General features: G+C 45.1%; 2 protein-coding genes across 2 annotated transcripts in view; both read right to left on the bottom strand.

Annotated features, from left to right (window-relative positions):
• Positions 1–5,529: 5,529 nt before the first annotated feature.
• tmem59l (transmembrane protein 59-like) lies at positions 5,530–17,140 on the bottom strand. Its single transcript, XM_035647303.2, has 8 exons — positions 16,976–17,140; positions 15,628–15,733; positions 14,804–14,898; positions 14,523–14,675; positions 9,186–9,291; positions 8,974–9,088; positions 8,155–8,272; positions 5,530–7,392 (listed from the first exon to the last, which is right to left on the bottom strand). The coding sequence occupies exons 1-8, from the start codon at positions 17,138–17,140 to the stop codon at positions 7,234–7,236; spliced, it is 1,017 nt and encodes a 338-aa protein (XP_035503196.1). The 3' UTR covers positions 5,530–7,233.
• A 79-nt stretch (positions 17,141–17,219) lies between these two features.
• The window catches only part of slc35a3a (solute carrier family 35 member A3a), a 28,827-nt gene continuing 28,474 nt past the window's right edge, over positions 17,220–17,572 (bottom strand). The window contains exon 9 of the transcript XR_007032006.1: positions 17,220–17,269. The gene's annotated coding sequence lies outside the window, so the exon portion shown is untranslated. The remainder of the gene's footprint in view (positions 17,270–17,572) is intronic.

Below are 17,572 nucleotides of genomic sequence, written 5' to 3'. Positions count from 1 at the left end.
GCTCATGCCTGTGCGCTTCGTTTGTGGAGAGCGGCGCGTCGGGCAGCTCGGAGTTTAACAGTCCGGGTAGCATCCGTGCTGTATGTACACGTCTGTCTCACCGCGTGTACGTGCACGGCTGCCAAAGACCGACCGACAGTAAAGATGTGCTCTGAATGTCGATGCGACATGTGCGTGGAGCTCTGATTGACTCTTTGTTTGTAGGCGCAGCGGAGAGTTCATGACAGATGTGCTGGTGACGAATAAAAGTTAGTGTGCTCCAACCAAGTCCGCTGTGGTGATGTGTGCATGCACCCTCCGCGTGTGTGTGTGTGTGTGTGTGTGAGAAACAAAGCGACTGACACAGACACTGAGTGAGTGTGTGTGTGTGTGTGTGTGTAGTGTGAACATTTTCCCTCCCTCCCCCTAAAAGTTTTTATCAGTGTGTCAATAAAAGCAGACCTGACAGGATCACATGCATTGTGACACTTGTCACACACAGTTGTTGTGACTCAGATTGGCTGCGAAGTTGACAGGTTCCACGAGCCCAGCTTCCTCCCTTCATATGTCCATGTGCACAAAGGACCAAACACGCACACAAAAAACACCAATATCATAACATATTCCAGATTTAAATATGGATACAGATAAGGGAAAAGGAAACTTCCCAGTTAAAAAATAAGCTGGTTAAAAAAAATGGCACCCATATTTCAGCATGCAGGTAGCAAATACATGTCTAGTATCAATATTTGGCTAAATGAAAGTGTACTCAGTTAAAAAACACCCTTTATTTAACTTTCCATCTCCAGGTTACTTCCTTGCACACGGTGTACAAAGCAAACAGCAGACATTACATGCACACCATCTTTTCTCTCTATGAATAGTGTGTCATGAGATACATGACACACTATTCACAAATACACACTACAATGGACTGTCCAACCAATCCCCTGATATGAACTCTCCTTCTCCTTCCCTTAACTGTCGCTGCTCTCTCATTATTCTGTTTATTTCCACACATTTTGTGTGTGTGTGTGTGTGTGTGTGTGTGTGTGTGTGTGTGTGTGTGTGTGTGTGTGTGTGTGTGTGTGTGTGTGGTGGCTTGTTTAATGCACTGCAGGTTGGCTCCTGCAGCAGGTCTGGCCAGATAAGAGCAGCACACAGCTTTTTGCTGGGAGGGAGGGAGAGAGGGAGGGAGAGAGAGAGGGAGAGAGGGAGAGAGAGAGAGAGAGAGAGAGAGAGAGAGAGAGAGAGAAACCTAGCCTCCACACTCACGTAAACCATTAAATTGTAATAATGGGGCCACCAGCTCTCAAAGCTGGATCCATAGCACCCCCTGTGGGTGATTAGTTGAGTGACAGCCAAAGTGCCGGGGCCCTCAGCACTGGATGTTTCTGTGTTTGTGCACCGCTCTGCTGAATGACACACTCGCGACACTCATTGTTTGGAGTTAATTAGCCAAAAGATGCAACAAACAACCGTTTTCCTTTTCCAATAAAGTATTCAAAGATCAGGCTTAGCAGGGCAGAGATACAGAGAGTGAGAGAGAGAGAGAGAAAGAGCTATAACACGGTGGATTTGCAGGCGGTGACAAAAGGAAAAGAAAAGAATTGACAATCATGACTAAATGACAAACAAATACACACGTGCACTGCACGGTACAATTAAGTTAATATCACCCAATTCGGCTCTGTGGCATCTAACTGGAGGTCTGTCTTTAGATCGTCTCCACAATTGTTCATCTGACAGCCAACACACTTTGCAGGGGTGTTGCTGAGGGACTGAGGAAGTCACAGTGTTGACTGTGACTCTTTTGGATGAGCAGTTGTCAAGTAAATTGAAAGCACAGACATAACATAATCTTAATAAACCCTACACAACCACGCACCTAACCAGAGTATTCTATGACTTCATGATTGTGTGATCAGAAATCATGACAAACTAAGCAGCCCTTTTCATTTTCTGTTCACATTATGAACAGGCTCTGCACTAGTGTATAAAAACAGCTGATTCTGTATCAAGATGGCAAGATGTAGAGATCTAAGAGACTCTGAAAGAGGGTTCACGGTTGGGACACAGATTTCAGGAGCTTCAGACAGAAAGGCTGAACTGGCCAGTGTTTCAATGAAAATAGCGACTAAAGTGACGTCTTCATTTAGATCTACGGGGAAGAGGGTCGGAATGTCGATGACCGTGAAGCTTAGTGTGATATGTTAGTAAAAAAACAGAAGAGCAACTCTTCCTCAGGTGACTGACATGGTCCACGCAGCACGTGATCGGACTCAAGAACAGTCCGTCAGCATCTGCACATTTTAGAGTTTGAGTAGTACTTCACGAAAAGTGAGAACGTGCATGTGTGGCGAACACCAAGAGAACGACACCGGCCTGATGCCTCACCCCTACACTGGTGGCTCTGTCACACCGTGAGGGGCATGTGGCTGGCATGGTTAGAGTCAATTTGTCCCCTTAGAGGTGAAGGGGTCACTGCAAATCGATAAAAGTTGTTAAGATAAAGCATTTCTATCCCATTTGAAGTGGTCTCTTCCAGGATGACCCTGCCCACACCTACTGAGCACCTATAGGAGATTTTGGGCAGATGTGTTGATCATCCAAACACCAAATGAGGGAATATCTTTTGGAGGAGCGATGTTCCTCCCTCCAGCAGAGTCCACAGACTTGTAGAATCAACGCAAAGGCACATTGAAAGTGTTCTGGCAGCTTGTGGCGACCCAACACACCACAAAGATACTGTATATTGGTTTTCCCCTTAATTTGTCACTCATATTTTTGCTCACTGTTGCTTCTGGGACTTTGGGCTTTTTAACCAGCTCTCTAAAATTACACACACATTTTACACGGCAGGTTATTAGTGCCTGATTCAATTATTTTGGACTCCATATATTTAAATTAGCCCCAATCTCGCAACAAAAGATTAGGTGTGAGCTAAATAAAGGGATTTTGTGGTTCTCTACAGAGTTGTATTCCTGAAGTATGGAGAAGACATCGTGGTAATATCCACTACCAAGGTGCATTTTGTTTTCCTGAGGAAATCTGGACCCATAAGTATTGGTTCATAAAATGATGGCTATGGCAAAATCAAAGTCAGCATTACTTTGAGTGTGTAATTGATTCCTCCTGGGTTTTGGGTGCAGGGAAGCTTTGGGGAAGCTGGATTCAAAACTCACAATTGCAGAGTGGCCGTCCACACACTGTGTTCAAAGCAGGGACTCGGCCCTCATCAGGTCATAAATGTCAGCATGTGTGACATGTGTGCTGCCTGAGCCTCGGGGCTCCAAGGCCCATAAAATCTCAGTTTATCTTTGCCTGCGTCAACAGAGGACGGCTGATTGCTGGAGACAGAGAAAGGGAGAGACAACAAGTCCCATTTGCATTAAATGAGTCAACGTGTCAGTGTGAAAAGTACAATCTGTTCTTACTCCTTTTTTATTTGACTGTTATTTCCCCCCTCCTCCTCCAGCGCATCAACATCAACCTTTTCTCTGCTTCCTCCGTTTGTTATCAATTGGACCCCAGCTGCTGCCACACTCATTCACTGCACAGTGCACAGAGCGAAGGCCAACCTGGTCAAGTTACTGAAGTGGCACTACAGTGGGCAATTTTTCTCTCCTTACCTAGAGTGTCTGGATGTATGGCAGACAAGTCGGAGCTCATCATTTTACCCACACAGCAGGCCCGACAAATGGAGCCTGTACAAGACAACAAAATTAAAAGCTTGCAGGTTTTTATTTGTGTTTGCAACTTTTTATCTGCCATCCCCCGTCGAGACACGGGCTAATGGAGAATGTCAGTGCAGCCTTCACAGACCCACAGTATGTATAGTGACTGGCAGCACCGCTCTTTTCCACACTGCCAAATCATCGCAGGGTAATGTAGTGTAATGTAATCCCCTCTTGTTGCGTCCTCCCTTTGATTACGTGTCACAGCTGACAAGAGGGAGGCATCATGCTTTCATATTTCCTTCTATCTGTCTGTCTGACTCACAGACAACCAGCATGTTATTCAAATTGAACATATGCGCCGGAAGCTCCTCTGTGTTGCCACTGTTTTACGGCGTTTGATTATGAATTAATTCTGTCTTGATTGTTTTTTTTGATGCATTGACAGAGAAGCCAAAGCAAGATTCCACCTGTCTCGTTTCTTTTCCTTTCTTTGAAAGAATATGATCTGCCCTAACATGGTAAAGGATTGTTTCGAAACAAATCACTCAAATACAAAAAAAACCCCAGTATGTTATTTAAATCTAATTCCTACGGTTAAGAATGTAGGCCTTTAACAAACACGTACGGACACAGCCAACTCTCGCAGTACACAGCAGCCTGCTCATGACTGTCTCTCTTCTGCTACGCGGATGTGAAGTTTGGCAAAGAAAACCTTGTCTCAAAAATGGAATTGAACCCTGATCCTCTTCGGTGTATCAACAGTAATGAATATAAATGGCACTCGGTGAATTTCAAATCAAGGCTCAGCAGATGCACCATTTAACATTTTGCACTCAGTACTACAACATAGTACATTTTGATTTAAGCGTTGCTGCCACCTAGTGGATTGTAATACTTATTACACGAGGGAGGTCATTTTGGCACTGAAAGAAATTCCTTGGTGGGATATAAATACCTATTTATTTATTTTAACTATCAGCACTAATTCCAATAATTTTGTAGCAAAATTGGGTTTTTAAAATAAACTGAATGGTCGGCATTATATGGGGAAAAAAAGTATGTAGGCCTAGATGTGCACATTCAAAATCAAAATGGCAATAAAGCAAGTCATAAAGAACAGTCGGATAGGAAGGTGGATTGTTCATATACTCCCTTTGGAACACATATTTTTGGCAAAAAAAATGGATTTGTTCAGGTTCCAGCCTGCTATCAAACTGGATAAGAGTTTCTTCATTATTCTTTCAGTCAGGACCACTACACATATATTTTCTTTATTTGATATTTGCGATAATAATGTTTGTGTGTCCTTCCATGAAGCCTTCACCACGAGGCTTCTCAAAAGTTGGGGTTGGACTCTGGATGTGCGTGTCCACGGGGGCTGCCAGGATTGGGCTTGTCACATTTGTAAGAGATTGCACAGCAGGAGAGAGAAAGAAAGAAAGATGAGAGATGAGAGATTACACTTCCCTGCGGCTCCGCCCGAGTGTGGTTCTCTGTTGCTCTTCTTCGGATCACACGTGCTGATGATGCAGACAGTCGATGTGCCAAGGAACCTTCCTCCAGGACGGCGAGCGGCAGGGGGAGTTGAAACGCGAACACAAACAGCTCGATCGTTCTCCTGCGGCGTGTCCTGCAAAGGGAGCTTGCAGTGGAAGCACGACGAGCAACGGGCCAATGCAGCTTGAACATAGCGCGCGAAGACGAGCGATGCCAATAGATCGATCAGCTGATCGACCAGCTGATCAGCTGATCGACCAGCTGATCAGCTGATCGGTGCCGCGCGGTGGCGGAAACGCGACTCCGTGGCCTGCATTGCCTGAACTTTCTTTTTATTCTCGGAGGAAAACAAAAGGAGAAAATGCCCTTAAACTCCGGCTCTGATGAGGATTTATTTACAGTGAAAACACTTTATTCGTCATCTCATCTCATTTCATTGGAAACAATCCAGACCGGTAAAAAGGAAACGATACAATTTTGAAATGCATTGTCATACTCGGTAAACCTTCCGTTTGAATCAGCACAGATGTTAATGAAACTCGCGAGTCCCTCCTGTAAATCCAAAATATTCTCGTTCCTCGCTACACATTCTAGTCAATGATTACAGTAAATATGAACACAAAGAGATCCCACGTCTATAGTAGAGATTGTGCCATACTGGCATGGCGGGCGGTTAAGATATAACTATCAAAGCGTCACATGCATGCACGGTTTATTGTCTACATAGCCTGGATTAAAGGAGCGTTACAGGACATCAACAGCACTGAGAGGAAGCCACGAGCTCTTCTCTGAAGACTGTGCAACTCTGCTGAGGAACAAAGGTCTATGACGAAAGCTTTGCGTCACACATGGTTACAGAGGTCTCCTTCAGTATATGTGCTCCTCTAGGATATACAAAATAGCTATTAGAAAGCACATGGCACAGAGCATAACAGCTAAGAACTCTTTACGTGATATAAGTGCATTAATATGATGATAATAATAATAATAATGACAATACAGCAATAGGTGCAATCTCCCTTCTCGACGTGTCTCTTTCCACTCTGTTACAGTGTATTTTACATCCAGAGAAATTACATTTGTATGATGAATTAACTGTACATGGCACTTCAGTAACACTATTTAGATGATTTCCATAATAAATAGAGGAGAAAATAAATAAAGGTGTCACTTTTGATCCATTTCCAGTTCTGGATTTGTTACTCATCAATGAATGTGTGCTGTTTGTAGACGCACATGTACAGTACACACGCGCGCACATACACACACACACACACACACACACACACACACACACACACACAAACACACACACACACACACACACACACACACACACAGGTATAAGGTGATAAAAGTAGATCTTTTTGAAGTAAGTTAGCCTTTCTGTTCGCCTCTCTTACTCTGAACTGGCTGAGAAGGGTTTGCTCACCAGAGAACTGTTTCCCACTGCGCAAGACGGAAAACACCTTGAAAACAATTTTTCAAACCATTGTCAAAAACATTACTGAACAGCTCACAACGCTGATAGTGTGAGCTACAGTATCTGCTCTCTGTAGGTGAGTGCTCACCTGGAATTCATCTTTCCTTTTCCTCTTTTACACATTTCTTTACTAGTTTTCTTTGCTCTCAGTAATCCATTAATTCACCCAAACTCCCTGTGAGAATGAGGAAAATTAAATCTAAAATTAATCTTAGTGTTCTTCTTCTCTTGTCCACACTAGACGTGAAAAATGATATGAAAGCTCTCAGCTGTAATCCCCCCTTGTCTGCTCGTCTCCAGCATGGCTCTGAGACTAGAGCGCTGTCTTATCAATAAGCAATAAGCAGGCTGATTAGTACGGATAATTTGAGGATGGACATATTTGGACTGTACAAGGAAATGAAGTGACCGGCATAGCTAAGTGAACAGTCTGATCAACACAAGCTATATGTTTCAGTAAGATAGGTTCAAAAGACAGTTGGGTGCCATGCTGTTAAAAATGTTTTTTTAAAAATTCTTCTGATGGGCCGCAGACTTTTAGACGTGGTTATCCTGGGGGCAACAAGACTGGCCCAGCTCTCCCATTGGTCCTTTCTAAACAAATGTTTTGTTGAGGTCAACTTTCACTGGCAGCGGCCCCGCCTCCTGGCTCTCCTCTGACTGCTTCACGGCGACGGCGATCACGGGAGTCATGTGGTACGGGTTGACCTTGTGGGCATTGTCCAGGAACTCTTTATCTCCGTTGATACTCAGCTGGAAAGACACAGAGACAGAACACGTGGCAACAGGGAGAAAATCTGCAGTGCTACATCCCACCATGTCTTGACTCCTACACTCAGTTAGATCTGGCTGCATGAAGAAACAAATTGTCAAAGAGCCTTGACGTGTGTGCATAAAGTGACAGTTCCTGCAATGATTCTTATGAAAATGCTCAGATGAAGATGCCCGATAACCCAGAGCCTTGAAAGAGATTTCAAAGGACTGACGGGAACAGACGTTACGCAGGGGTGTCACTGAGGTAAAAAGGAGATTGAAGTATTATCTGTGATTTTCAACGGTAGACTGCAGCGATGTGCACCAGATGTGTGCGTGTTTGTTTGTAGCTGCTGCCTGGTAGTTCAAGATTCAAAAATCCATGGTTTAACAATGCACGTCACTCAGATTAGAGACTATAGATGACAAACACCTCCTCGTGTCTGTAAAGGGATTTAAAAGAAATGCCATAATTCAGCATGCAAACTGTTGTGGATGAGAGATGCGGGCTCTGCCAAATTAAGACATGGAAATATCCTAAAACACGTGAGCACAGGCCCACACTTAACTGGACAGACCGTACACTTAGTTGATGTGTGCACACTGAATTGACAGAAACCCCACTGGCCCCTTTCTCACAGCAGCACATGCCGAGTCGAGTATAAACGGTGGAATTTGCGATCGAAACCTTGAGCTGTAAAAGTCACAGCTTCTGTTGTGTGTGCACATGACGTGTGTTCATCTGTCTGTATGTGTGTGTACCTGTGTCTTGATGTGCTGCTCTGGTGCGGTGACAAGGCTGGCACAGCTGAGCCACAACATGACCATGATGGACAGGAAGAGACAGGCCGCTAAGATCCACCGCGGGAGGCCAGAGCGTCTGGAGAACAGGAGAGTGGGACGGAGTTAGGGAATGAGAATAAGGAGGCCAAGAAGTACAGAGAAACTGTATCATTACTGCATGTTAGTAGAATAGATGTAAATAAATGTGCATCACAACCACATTTGACACATTTTCAGTGATGCCGGGAATCTTTTTTAGTTATTTTTATTGGAGATAAATAATCAACCTAGTGTTTTTCAAGCACCATCTACTTTAAAATAGATTTTTTTTAGATCATTGAGTTGTATTATTTCTCCAGTCCAGACAAGGGTGTTTCTTGACACGTGAAACTGACTGACGGAGATCTTTATGAATACCATGTCTAACTTTGTATTCATCAGTCACACACAAGTTCATACTTTGTACTGCCTTGAAGAAAAAGCAGGGCCATGAAACCTGCGGTTTGCTTTAGAAAATGATTGGCGATGATATACAGTACGTTTTTATGTAGATGACTAGTTCTCTTATTTGTAACAAAACGTATTTAAATAGATATTGGATATTTTTTTAAAGAAATAAAGGTCAAAGTTATGCTACACCTATATACCTCGACTCAAAAGAACAGAGAGTTACAGCAAACGTGCAGTTTTCTGTGAGTTTATTCAAGATATGTGGAGGGTAAGAACTGAACGCTGCTTCTCCGTGTTTGCATTTAGGCCCCGAACTATTGTAGACCAACAACAGGAGCTCCAGCTCACCTTGACATGCAGCCAAGGAAGTCGTGTTCAGCGGTGGGGTCGTCTGTGTGCTGCACCGCGTGTTTCCCTTTACCTCCTGCTTTGGACGTTCCTCTCTCTCCATGTCCCCTCGCACCTGCAACACGGCACATTGAAAAAAAGGAGAGATTTCAGTTGGAGACATTTGCAACAACACCCTATGCGCTCTCTAATGAATGTGTGTATGTTCTCACCATGAGGTCTCTGGGTGTGAGAGTGGACCTGAGGCCAGGGCTTGTCCGCCACGTTGGATCGAGGAGCCTGCAGCTCAGGCAGAGAGTACTCCATCTCCGGCTGGCTCTGAGGAGGAAGGAAAACCGACGGCAGACACACTCAGCCATCGCGGCAGCAATTCATTTCACCACAGTAACTCACCAGCAGAGCCTACAGGACAGAGTCCGAGGAGCTCTGACTAAAAATTGTTGGCTGGGAAAGCAAAAGGGGAAAAGAGCGAAACAGCACAGGAGATGAATCAAACAGGAGAAACGCCGGGGGAGCAAACCTGAAGATTCAGACTTTAAAAGTTTGACATTTCGGGGGTAAATGAGTTTATTTGTTTTTTTCTCGCTGAGATTTAGATGAGAAGATGGATGGATGCCATTCTCTTGTCTGTGCATCAACAATAGAGATGAGGCGTTGAGCCAAGCTCAGCGTAAAGACTGGAAGCGAGGGGGAAAACAGCATGCCAGAAATCCCCCCCCCCCCCCCCCCCCCAAAAAAAAAGACAAGCTGTGTTTTTGGTTGGTGGAGAGCTGGTGGATATTGACACCGTCTGTTGCCTCTAGAAAGAGCCAGGCTAGCCGTTTCCCCTTGTTTCCAGTCTTTATGCTAAGCTAAGCTAACCAGCTGCTGGCCCTAGCATTAATTTTGGCCATTTGAAAATTTTGAAATCAAATATTGTCCCTTTGTCTTCTCTGCCCGATTCGTGGCTCAAAATCTGGTTCAGCCAGTTGTCCTGTTGACGAACAGTCTGCCAACTGACAACACCTCTGACGGAGGAGTATTAGGGCCTGGCATGAAAAAGAATTTGATCATATTTTTTATTTTCCTTTTGCATTTCAACAATAAAGTGGAAATGTCGAGAGTCAAACTAAATCAGAGGAAGATTTATTTTTGTATTTCGTGAATATAGTCAGATTGCCAGGAATAAACTCAGAATATTGAGAATAAAGTCCGGTCCATCAAGTTTGATACATTCTTCAACTTCAAATCTGGAAGTTTCAAGTTTGCAAATGCAAAATGGAAAAGAAAAAAAATCTTCCTCTTCTCACTTTCTTCCCAAATACTCTCCCATAAGATCATGGTTAGGTGGCCAAATTGTACCAAGAACAATTATGATCAAGTGTGTTTTAACTGGTAAAAGGGCGTGAAAGGAGATATTTCTACACATTGTCTTTGAACTTCTGTCCCCAAATAAAAAAATATGTCTCCTGGATCATATTGAAAGCACTAGCAATGTGACAATTGTGTTTTCATGTAATTTGGAGCATTTAATAAATGATTACCATTCTTTGCACAGTATGTTCCTCACCCGCCCGAATCTGTTTAGTGAAACCCCTTGTACTGGGACGGCACCTCTGAAGAAATGTTTTCAAAGCTACTGCTAGACACAGACACACACAGCGAGCCCGCTGTCAGTGTTTGCACTGTTGTGTGTTTCATTATGTGCACAGTATTTCTGGTTCCCCTGGAGAACTCATTAAAAGGGGATTTTTGGTTCCCCACTGCTGACCCTCCCTCCTCTACGACAGCAGCTCTAGTCTGTGGCAACAGTGCTGGCCTCAGCAAAATCACACACACACACACACACACACACACACACACACACACACACACACACACACACACACACCCCTTCAGAACAGTAGTGTCAACCTCCCTGTGTTTATTGATTCAGACACTTAACCAGATCCATACATTACAATGTGGGACCAGCAAAATTCAGTTTGATTGATCTGTTTTCTACTTAATGATTTTAATCACGTCTCCAGAGAAACAAAACGCTGAATCATAATGTCTTGACGGTGCCTCTTGAGACAGTTTTCTTCCTGAAACACTTCAAATCCTCTGAACCTTTGTTGTTGGGAGTTATTTCTCGGCCAGGTTTATTACCCGTCGCGAGCGATGTTTTCTGACAAAGCGCATCGGAACCAGATGTGGTTTTTTTGCCCGTGTAAAGTTTGGGGAGAGGCAAGAGTAGATGTGAGAGGGACGATTCTCATTGGTTGCTGACTAAAGAGGTCTAACCATCAGAGCGCGCGCAGCCTGACCTGCATCTGTCATGCATTATGAGAGGGAGGGCAAAGGGTGCTCTGGCTTAAAGGGAGGCAGGGAGGGGGAGAGGGAGGAGAGAGAATGAAAGAGGGGCTTGAGAGTTCAGTAACATTACAGCCATAAAGAGACAGAGGGCTTCAGGCAGAGGAGTGGTGCAGAAACTCCCTTCTCTTTTTTGGTTTGATTATAAAACTGGATACAGCATTTTGATGTTTTTGAAACGACCACAGTGGGTTGACTATTAGATTTACAAATGTTGGGGAAAAGAAATAGGACAGATTTTGAATTTTGACTGCTATTCTGGTTTAACTTGGATCATTAGCCTCCATTCTGAGAGGGGAGAATGGTTGCAAAGTCTGTCTTAATCCTAAAATTGCATTACATGACATTGTTTTGTTTTGCTTGGTTTTTTGAAGATTTGTGTACTTGATCGGGGGTATCAGTTCAAAATGACCGCCTCGCAGTATATATACCTCCATCAGTCAAGCTGCAGTTCACCTGTTTTAGCAGCTGCTTTCACATATTACTGAGCCTTATTCTGGACTAGAGTCCAGAGCTAAAAAAAGACCTTTTCAGGGATTTAGCAATAAACAACAAAAATTCAGTTGAAATAATTTTGTGTCTCAAATTTGAACCCTCTTCCCAAACAAAAAATAAAATGTCTCTGGTTAATGTTCTGTTCTGTTCAATGACTGTGGATGACATGACAGCTCTTCAAAAGTAAAGCCAAAACACCTTGATCGCCCCCTGGTGGCTGGTTGCAGCATAGGTGATAAACGCAGCCCCCTCTCATGTTGGCAGATAAGATACAAGGTAAGACGTCAGCTGAGACTGACTTGGGATTGATCAGGGGGTGTCAGCTTGACCTTGATAATACACTACAGTTACTTACACCATAGTTGTACACTATGTAGTATAGTACACAAAATTACATCTTCAATAAAGATGGGTTTTGCATCAGAATATGTTAACTGTCATTAATGTGCCAGTAAATACTGTACATACATTTCAGGCTTAAGTCACTTATCAGTATCTCGTCCCTGGATGAATGAACGAACCTGGGAACACACCGTGACTTCTATTTTAGTGTAGCATTATAAGTCAAAGTCGCGCTTCTTTCAAACACTGTTACTGTTTATCACCGGCTCTCTCAGTTCCGCTCAGGGGTATTACTTCTCTAATATTCATTCAGGGTGACTAATGCAATTGTCAAGAAGAAATGGGATTGGACCTTCTCTCTCTCTTGTATTCTTACACCGAGTCCAATTTGTTTCTGCAGACATGCTCGCTAACACAGGGAGGGGGAAGTCTTATGTCTCACTTTTGATTGAAAATGAAAGTTTTCTTCATTTGTTCCTTCATTGGGGCAAAACCCTGTTCATGACCTAAAACTGAACTCACTGCTGCCACTGGTTCGCTACTGGTCGCTGGCTGGTTGGTTTTTATGAAGCTTGGCGTTGCACACAGCTAGTTGTTCTCAGGTCACACAAACACACACATTACCACAGACAGGGGTGTATACAGACAGACAGCTCATTATAGGATATCCACATAATTTGAATGGCATGCACCATTGGCTCATTCATCCCCCTCTGCTGTCCCTTAACGAAGCTGCACTTTCTTTCTACTGTTTCAACGCTCAGAGAGTCAATCTGTCGAGTTGGTGGCGGTTTTCCAGCTGCCCACTAAACACAGGCCTGATAGTCTCCTCGCAGCACCGTGGAGCCTGGTTTCCCCTCGCCGCTGCGGCCTGCAAGTCACTGCCATAAAGTGCAAACATCCATCATGGAGTCCAAAAGAAATAATTTCATGTTTTGTGGCTGCTGCGTCTTTATAAATGAGGTGAAACCTCACCGGACAGAAAGCACCCAGCTTTTCTTCTACCTATGAGTGAGTTTCAGCATATAAAGGAGTCTCTGTTATGCAGAAGCCCTTCTGTATGGGTTACGGTGCCTAAATACTATCATTTTCCATTGAGCCCTTTAATTATGTAGCTAAAATTGCCATCAAAGTCACATTATTCGAAAGGGGAAAACCCCTGAGAAAGACGCAGGTTTTGAAATTCTGAGGATATGGTTGGATGGTGTGGTGGTTAGAAACCAAATCCTACTATAGCTTTAATGTATAGGTGGTTTCTGCGTTAACTTTAGATATACGTTTTTAAGTTTTCCTGCAAAGCACTCGCTTCACTGTCCTTTAAGCTGCTAACCAACAAACAAACAAGGAGGATTTCCCTAAAGGTGAAAGGTCATGCACAAGTGTCAAGTCCCTTCAGAAGTAACGTTGTCCTTTAGCAGAGTCCACTCTCTGTTAAATCCTGCAGTGGGTTTCTGTCCTGAGGCAAGATCAACACAGCTAGAACCTGCCGGTTATCAAATATGCATGGTGCTGAGGGCGGTGACATAAATTCAAAAGGACATTTATAAACAATTAAAGTGCACGGGGAAAAAAACAAAACTTTTCAGTGCTGTGAATGCCACCACCTTCTCCCTCGCCCTGCTGTGTGCCCTAGCCCACTCAACCGTCACTGATGCACTGCAACCGAAATGGGCCGAGATGTTTTGGCAGCGAACCAAGCTCTACAGCATCGCTTACCAACAGGATATGTTTTACACTCTGATCAGGAAGAGGAGGTTAGCACAACCAATAATCTATAAAAAGTCTACTGGCTTGCTCTTAACCTCCACTTTAAAAACATATGATGTGATAAAGCTTTGTAGACAGGACTTTGATGATTATGTGCCACAGTGACTCGGTGAAATTAGAGATTTCCGTGATTTTTTGCAGAAAAGCACTTTACATACATTCAGCAAAATGTGACTCTGTTGCCAGTGATGATATTTAGCGCAGCAGGTAATATAAAAAGGATTTTTAAATGTATTCTTATTCATGCAGCGTGGTATTAAATGTGTAGGACAAAGTTAGGCTGAACCAAAGCAGTAAGAGGACTCACATTGAAATTCTCTAAATATCTACAGGTTGACCTTACTGCAATGTTGCAGCCACAGGAAGTTTGCTGCTCACCCTAACGATATAGCTTTAGTCTAATTATTAATACAAACTAACTGCCACTACTGCTGCTAGGATAACAATAAAACATTTATTGGAGTATAACTTTGAACCATTTATCTTTGAATATTAAACCTAGAACAGACAGATTATAGATTAATACTTACACTACAGACACACACACAAAAAAAAAGGTGTTCAAAATGCAAAGCCTGTCTGTGCAGCAAATACACTTAGTCTGGGCCTACCTGGAAAACCACAACCTTGCCATCATCAGCCTGCAGGTAGAACGTCCAGGTGGAGGAGATGAAGCTCTGAGCAGAGCTGACGATTTCGTTGCACCAACTGGACACGGCCTCCATCACGGAGGGGGGCTTCGGGCGGAGAGTCATGGCCTTCAGCTGGAGGGGGGACAGCATTGTCTTTATGTGTACACTTGTATCAGCATTCAGATGCTTTTGGCCTTTTTCAACCGCATTTACTGTTTGTGTGTGCTGCTGCTGCTGCCATCGACTGCAGAGCGTCTCACCTTCCTCCTCTTGATCTCGGGCTCAGAGGGCTGGCTGGCACAGCCGGTGCTGCAGGCCTCCTGTTCCAGGAGCTTAATGTATGCCTCCTGGCAGGCTGGGCAGATGGAAGAAGACAAATGAGGGTGTGAAAAAAAAATAAAAGGTTAGAGAAGAAGAGGGATTGGAGCACTACAGTCATTTGGGCAGGAGACAAGATACGGGCTGTTTATCTGGGAGGAAAGGGAAAGATGCAAGTGAGATGCATCCGTTGGCCAGTGCAGTGAACAATTCGCTCCACGGTGACGTTATTGAAACGGGGGGCAACTGGGCATCGGCTACCGGCAAATCACATCATTGATTTCCAATACGTCAGTTCAGACAGGGAGAACAGCCTCAGAGACCTACATGATGCCCACCGAGCGTTCTAGAAAAGAGCTGTTGCGTCCAGCATTTTGATGTTGACCGCACCGCTAATGGAAATCTCTGTCTGCTACAACACTAGTGTAGCTGTTATCTGTTTTCTCCTTGAAAAACTGGAATCTGTTTGCTTTTTGATATGATATATTCTGTCCGACCTCTACCTTCACAAGTCCTGTTGAAACGATGATTCAATCTTTTTGGCGCTGAAGACACCGCCAGAGTAATAGTAACAGGAGTAAGTTGTCATGTTGCATGTAGTTTAAATTCATGACACTGACTTTCATGTGGATTATATTCTTATGAGGATTCGGCCCTGTCATTCATTTTGACAGAATTCTAACCAGGTTTAAAGCCTCGGCAACTCCAACTTTGGCCTCAGCCCAGACCACCAAAGCTGTTCGAGCGGTTCGACGGACTGACTCACCTCCCTGACACTCCTCCCTGCTGGAGTTGAAGCCGGCGTTGCCACTGACAAACTGGCAGATGGAGTAGAGGCGACAGCCACGGTAACAGGCGTTCATGATGGAGTCCTAGAAGTCAGACAGAGAGAAGAGGGAGGTGTGGGTACAAATTTAGACATGCCTCCTGTACTCTTGGATAAACTCCAGATAACCTTGACGGGAGACGTGACAACAATGGGTTGTGGCATCTCTTAAATGACACGGTGCGGCCGCTGTTATTGCAGCCTGTCACAAACAGTTGATAAGAAGCTTTCAGTCACTGTTCGGGGGGGGGACCAGGGATGATGAGCAACTGGTATAAACCAGGAAAATATAGGTGGTGAGGGAGGAGGATGCACATTACTGCACTTCCTCTCGTCATAACGCCTTCAACCCCTGTACAAAGTGAGGAAACAGCGCCCCCCGGTGACCCCTCTGAGAACAGGCGAGACAAAAAGATTCCCTGACCGCGACCACGAAGGGGTTATTACAGCCTGTCATCATCTTCACTGCCGGTCCCTGTTTGTTCACGGGCGGCAGAGAGGGGTGGTTTGGAGGCCGTGGTGTATTCGACATGTCTGCAGCTGCTCCATACAGCAGAACGACCCTCACGTCGATACGCACAACGAAGCAGGTGACCGTGGTCCGCCCTGCGGCGCTGCTCCTGCTGCCCTGCAGGATGTCTGAACCACACCTGAAGGCAGCAATGGAGGAGGAGGAGGAAGATGAGGAGGAGGAGGATGAAGTGGTGATAGGAGGCAAAACAACCGCCACGGGCGAAAGCTCTGGACGCAGCAACTCACAGACATCCAAAGCTGCATCATCCGCCGGCAGAAGGATGCAGAGCGAACTGTCCATAAAGGACCGTTGTTTCACAATGTGTCGCACTGGTCATTTCTAGAGTCTGTCAGAAACCTCAATTTGCGAGGTAAAGAACGACAAATGCTTGACGCAGTTTGTTGCAGCCACCTCCCGCGTCATGCGCTCCAATGCAGACCACTTCTTTGGACGAGTCTTCGAGGTGCAGGAGAAAAATGCGCTGCATCCATTTTTCCCCCGGCCCAATTGTGATCTGTAGCATCCAGGAGGATGCAGGGGAGAACAAAACAATTGGGAGCCAGCCATGGCACAGCACCTGCCGCTGCGCACACCAAATGTGAACCGCGCCGGGGTTTTGGATTTGCTCCATCGCTCCAATAACAACGTAGCGTCTTCTCGACGCTGCCTATGTTGGGTGACTTTGTATCATCGGTCGGACCGAGAGAACGAAGCTGTCGATGGTGCCTTTTTCTGCAGGGGAACGTGACACGGCACGGAGGGGCGAGAACTTACTTTAGCGGGGCTTTTGTTTCGGACGGTGAGCTGACATTGCTTTTTGCAGTAGCCGATGTCGCCCAGCTGGTTGTCGAAAAGATCCGAGGAGGCCGCCGCGAGTCCGGCGAGAAGCACCGAGAGCAGGGCCGAGGAGCCGCACATCCTGCCGCCGAGCCGGAGCATCCGAAACCCTGAAGAGTCGAGGAGGAGGAAAGAGAGAGAGAGAGAGTCGCTTTGTGGAGGCGCTGCTGCTGCTGCTGCTGCTGCTGCTGCTGCTGCTGCTGCTGCTGCTGCTGCTGCTGCTGCTGCTGCCTCAGCCCGGGTCCTGTCTGCTCCGAGGCTCTCCTCTGCTCATGGCGTCAGCATCATCATCATCATCATCGTCACGCACGCCACCCCCCTCAAACACTGAAACACACACACACACACACCCACACACTGAAACACACACACACACACACACTGCGGTGCATAATGTGGCAGTGATGACATTCATAAGACGAGGGGGAGGGGGAGGGGGGTGTCCTGCACTGAGCAGATGGTCAGTTTGATGAAGTATTGACAGTTCCTCCACAATCAATAGAAAAAATAAAAAATAAAAAAAGATTATTCCAG

This window comes from Scophthalmus maximus, chromosome 13 (assembly GCF_022379125.1).
Source record: "Scophthalmus maximus strain ysfricsl-2021 chromosome 13, ASM2237912v1, whole genome shotgun sequence".
Taxonomy (NCBI): Eukaryota; Metazoa; Chordata; class Actinopteri; order Pleuronectiformes; family Scophthalmidae; genus Scophthalmus; species Scophthalmus maximus.
Note: the sequence above shows the minus strand (reverse complement) of the source record. Positions and strands in the feature narration are given on the sequence as shown.

Excerpts from the sequence above, each read along its gene's own strand:
- tmem59l (XM_035647303.2), bottom strand. The coding sequence starts at position 17,140 with ATGCTCCGGCTCGGCGGCAGGATGTGCGGCTCCTCGGCCCTGCTCTCG. Across the intron at positions 14,899-15,627 it reads CAGGGAGGAGTGTCAGGGAG|CCTGCCAGGAGGCATACATT; the intron begins GTGAGTCAGTCC and ends CCATCTGCCCAG. Across the intron at positions 7,393-8,154 it reads AGCAGCACATCAAGACACAG|CTGAGTATCAACGGAGATAA; the intron begins GTACACACACAT and ends GTGTCTTTCCAG.